This window comes from Boleophthalmus pectinirostris, unplaced genomic scaffold (assembly GCF_026225935.1).
Source record: "Boleophthalmus pectinirostris isolate CB_2022bp ecotype Guang Dong unplaced genomic scaffold, ASM2622593v1 HiC_scaffold_9, whole genome shotgun sequence".
NCBI lineage: Eukaryota > Metazoa > Chordata > Actinopteri > Gobiiformes > Gobiidae > Boleophthalmus > Boleophthalmus pectinirostris.
The window spans coordinates 37,823,789-37,829,418 of record NW_026571541.1 but is presented as its reverse complement, the minus strand read 5'-3'; the positions used below and the strand labels follow the sequence as shown (position 1 = coordinate 37,829,418).

Here is a 5,630-nt window from a genome sequence, read left to right as displayed (position 1 = left end):
TCTGATCGTTCTAATGTAGTTTCCTCATCACAAACGTCTGAGCTAAAGGTGAAAGGAGATGTTCACTTGAAAACCACCTCTTCATGACATCACGAGGTGGAACAGAGCATTTTGAGCTTTGGAGATGTAGACACACTGTAAAATCTAATAAATGGACTTTACTTGAAAAAAACTAGGAAACTTCTGACTAAAGTGGAGAGTGAATCTAAAGATGAGTTTCATTAATTCCTCAGTGCAGTGAACAGTAAATTCCTTTTTCCTCTAACTGGGCTCAGCAAGTGAAGTGAACTTTAGTTTCATTCATAGAATCATGTGGTGAAGCTGAGCCAACGAATCAGTCAGTTCCTCAAATCTGAAACATGTAGTAACCTTCACTTCAAGAGTAAGTTCATCTGACTTGGTAAAATCATGGAAACTGATTGTTTTGATTTGAGCAAGTGTTACTATTTACACAAGTGAGAGTAAAATGTCTGTGAAAAGAGCTATATAAATAAAGACTTACTTACTTACTAAAAACATGTTCTATTCTACAATAATGTCATTTAAATCTACATCAGGTACAAGAATTTGAATATTTATTAGTCTTTGAAAAAAACATACACAGCAGAAACTGGAGGGTTGAAGTTTTGTTTTGAACACAAAAAGTGTTATTTTAAATATTTGAAAGTTAAATGGAGGTTAGAGTTGGGATTATTTGCCAGAAATGATTTGGTTGAAGTTAATTCAACTTCCCTTATTGTTAATTTGGCTCCTTCCACCACCACTTCAATCTGCCTCGAGAGAAGAACAGGTTTACAGCTTCACATCATTTCATCTTTTACAATGTTTTAAAGAAAATAAATACTTTACGTGCACTGAATGTGTTTTGTACAGTGTACCTTAATTTACACTGTGTAGTTACCACTGCTCAAAAACTTAAATTAACTAAAATAAAGTGTAAAAATAAAACACCTCTGTGTGCTGTTTAGTTAAATGAGGATAACTCTACAAAGTGTTATCTGTTTACTCTCAAAACATTAATATAACTCTTGATTTCAGGGTTAAACAGGAACTTTGGTCCAGTGTTACTTAATTAACATTTCCAAAAATGTTAAAGGGATAGTTCGGATTTTCCCCGTCATCAGTGTTGTGCATTCACACCGACTTACCCCCAAAAGCGTCCGGTGAGCCGAGATACTGGCCCGTTTTGGTGCTGAGGAAAGTAGTCCGGCAAGTTGTGTGGGGATTGTTTACTAAAGCGTTTTTCTTCTCAAAGCAATATGTGTTCAAAAGAGTGATACATTTGCATCACAAAACCATCGTCGCCAAAAAAGTCAGATCTCATAATCGCTTGGCGCTATTTTCTCTCCGTACGTACCACCAGGTGACAGCCACGCACCGATCCATCACTTTCTTCAGTTGTTCGGCAGTGTTTACATGCGCAGACGCCGCCACGCGAGAGAGCTAACGAGAGAGCTAACGAGAGAGCTAACGAGAGAGCTAACGAGAGAGCTAACGAGAGAACTAACGAGAAGAGAGAGCTAGAGCCATAAGTATATGAGCCTGGTTACTTTGTTTACTGCTCGGAATGTTAGCGACAACATGTCTGATTATGACACCGACAATGAAGACTTTGCCTTTACCACAAACCCAAGGGAGATCTTTGTGAACCCGAATATACTGATGCCGAATTTTCACCAGATGGAGTTTAGAACAAGCAGAGAAGAGAGAGAAAAAGACAGAGAAGTGGTACAAGTGAAAGCTGGAGCCGTGAGAGACCGAGTGAGCGACAATCACCATCACGTGCATTTATAAACTCGTATACAGCGAAAACATAGAGCTTCCACTGTGACTGAAGCATGGACGACTAATAGAAACATAGAATCATCCACACGTCCACGTAGCTGCTGCCAACAGTGTACGTGACATTTTACAATAGTAATAACAGTCGACTTATAAAGTTATGTTTTGTAGAAGCTTCACTGGTGATATGACACTGAGTGATTTACTGCAACAGAGTTACATCTGATTCTTGAGTCTGTTCTCTTGTAAATGTAGCGGCACTTCTTCGTTCTTACCTGGTTTGGTTTCCACATTGAAGCCAAACGCAAGAAGCCAAAGTTTCCTCAGCGCAAAGTCCGTTACAGGAAAACAGTGAAATGTGTGTGGAGATTCAGCCAGATTTTAGTTGTTACAGCCTGGAGAATCAAGAGTTCGCACCATTTTTTAGATATATTCATATGTATCTTATACAGGCTCATATACTTATGGCTCTAGCTCTCTCGTTAGCTCTCTCGTTAGCTCTCTCGTTAGCTCTCTCGTTAGTTCTCTCGTTAGTTCTCTCGTTAGCTCTCTTTTAGTCTAGCTCTCTCGCGTGGCGGCGTCTGCGCATGTAAACACTGCCGAACAACTGAAGAAAGTGATGGATCCGTGCGCGGCTGTCACCTGGCGGCCGCGCACAGTGGTACGTACGGAGAGAAAATAGCGCCAAGCGATTATGAGATCTGACTTTTTTGGCGACGATGGTTTTGTGATGCAAATGTATCACTCTTTTGAACACATATTGCTTTGAGAAGAAAAACGCTTTAGTAAACAGTCCCCACACAACTTGCCGGACTACTTTCCTCAGCACCAAAACGGGCCAGTATCTCGGCTCACCGGACGCTTTCGGGGGTAAGTCGGTGTGAATGCACAACACTGATGACGGGGATGACATACAGATTTATGTCAAAAAATCCAAACTATCCCTTTAAATTAACTCAGAACAGATTGGACTCATATAAACCCTGAGAAAATGTTCAAATTGATTCTGTGAGAGTCGATTTTAACATTCCACTTTTTGTCATGCAGTAAAACTTTTGTTCATCTTACATAATACAACTCGGTCATTCCAAGTCAACTCAACCAAAGCCCCGGCACTTAGGACTCAAAAAATACTGAAGAAACAAAACAGGAAAACAGGTGATTCGGGAATGAGACTGTCCTGGGATGTGAATAAATGTGAATGAAACAAAACACAACTCCAGGTCTGTTTTTGAGGAGGGAACAACATTAGAACACGACTTAAAATTCACAAGGGTCAAGTCTGTGTAATCTAGGACCTTTAAAGTGCTCGAGGATGCAGGACGGAAGGGCATCTGGTGTAACTTTACCTTGAGTTCGTGGTAAACATCGTCAGTGTTCCTCCGTGGGTGAATAACATATCGTCTGGAGCGCACTTTTGTGCACTCCTGAGGGTCCTCAATACTATCAGGAAAAGACTCTGCTCTTTGGACCGGCAAAAGGGACAGGAACTGCAGAGAAAGACCTGGATTAGACCTGGTTCAGTCCTGATTTAGTCCTTGTTTTGTTCTGGTTTAGTCCTGGTCCAGTCCTGGTCTAGTACCTTGTCTGGGTCCAGACTTTTCCCTGGTTTCTGGATGAGGACGCTCTTGTCCACGGCGCTGAGTCCACACAGAGACAGAGGAGCAGCGGAGACGGAGAGAGAGCTGTCCTCCCCGGGGACGGAGGAGGGAGGAGAGAACTGCACCTGCACCTGGAATATACACAGACAGTACTACTACTACTACTACTACTACTACTACTACTGCTACTACTACTACTACTACTACTACTACTACTACTACTACTACTACTACTACTACTACTACTACTACTACTACTACTACTACTACTACTACTACTACTACTGCTACTACTACTACTACTACTACTACTACTACTACTACTACTACTACTGCTACTACTACTACTACTACTACTACTACTACTACTACTACTACTACTACTGTTGCTGCTGCTACTACTACTACTACTTACTACTGTTGCTGCTACTGCTACTACTACTACTACTACTACTACTGCTGCTACTGCTACTACTACTACTACTACTACTACTACTACTACTACTACTACTGCTTGCTGCTACTACTACTACTACTGCTGCTGCTACTACTACTGCTACTACTACTACTACTACTACTGCTACTACTACTACTACTACTACTACTACTACTACTACTACTACTACTGTTGCTACTACTACTGTTACTACTACTACTACTACTACTACTACTACTGCTACTACTACTACTACTACTACTGCTACTACTACTACTACTACTACTACTACTACTACTACTACTACTACTGCTACTACTACTACTGCTACTACTACTGCTACTACTGCTACTACTACTACTACTACTGCTACTACTACTACTGCTACTACTACTACTACTACTACTGCTACTACTACTACTGCTACTACTACTACTACTACTACTACTACTGCTACTACTGCACTACTACTACTACTACTACTACTACTACTGCTACTACTACTACTACTGCTACTACTACTTGCTACTACTACTACTACTGCTACTACTACTACTACTACTACTACTGCTACTACTACTACTACTACTACTACTGCTACTACTACTACTACTACTGCTACTACTACTACTACTACTACTACTACTACTACTACTACTACTACTGCTACTACTACTACTGCTACTACTACTACTACTACTACCACTGTTGGGCAAGTTACTTTAAAAACGTAATGCGTTATTTATTACTTATTACTGTAATTTCAAAGTAATTTGTTACATTACAATATTACTGCATTTAAAATATAAGGCATTACATTACTATTGCATTACTTTAAGTTACTTTCACCAAAATAACTGCGAAGATGCTGAACTTTTGCGCCGTATATGGACTGAACCAGGACTAAACCAGGTCTAAACCAGGACTAAACCAGAGCTGAACCAGGTCTAAACCAGGACTAACCACCCAGGACTAAACCAGGGTCTAAACCAGGTCTAAACCAGGTCTAAACCAGGACTAAACCAGAGCTGAACCAGGACTAAACCAGGACTATAACAGGACTAACCTCGGACTGATTCCAGGACTGAAGAGGAGAACTAAACCAGAACTGAACTAGGACTAAAACAGGACTAAACCAGAACTAAACCAGAACAAAACCAGGACTAAACCAAAACTGAACTAGGACTAAAACAGGACTCACTGTCGGGATGGGCTCGAAGGTGACCGCAGGAGAAAGGAGCGGCTGCTCCGCACCTCACGGAGGTAAGAGCGGCTGTCGCCCGATCGCGCTTTATGGACACCGTGCTCCGCGGGCTCGCGGCCCTGATTTCAGCAACTATTTGCGGGTACCCGATAGAGATGCGCGGATGGGCTATTTTTTCATCCGCAACCGGACACAAAACTCATCATCCGCCCGCTGTCCATTTTTGCACCGAAGGTTTTCAAAACGCACCCGCCCGCCATCCGCCCATTGATTTTAGATTTAGAACAATCATACAGCAAACAAACTAAGGAGCCTCGATAAAAATGCAAACTATAGCTCATTCATTCCAAAATTCGCTCAGCGTGTATGTTCGCATTCTTAACTGTCAGAGTCGGCGTCAGAGCACATCTACTGGAGGGGCATGGGTCACCAACCAGGGGGGGCACTGCCATTTGAGAAATATTTTAACGCAGTGGAGTCATACACAGCAGACAGGCTATCAAACACGTTTTTCTTTAACAGTATTAGGCTAATTATGTGTTGTTATTATAATCATTATTATATTAAGATTATATTATTATTAGCTGCAATAGTTGTTGAGGCTGTG

General features: G+C 41.3%; 1 protein-coding gene across 1 annotated transcript in view; it reads right to left on the bottom strand.

Annotated features, from left to right (window-relative positions):
• Positions 1 to 5,630, bottom strand: part of LOC110175658 (murinoglobulin-2-like) — a 39,737-nt gene that overhangs the window by 19,800 nt on the left and 14,307 nt on the right. Inside the window, 2 exon segments of the mRNA XM_055166726.1 lie at positions 3,132 to 3,272; positions 3,365 to 3,514. Of these exon segments, the coding sequence (XP_055022701.1) occupies positions 3,132 to 3,272; positions 3,365 to 3,514 (291 nt within the window).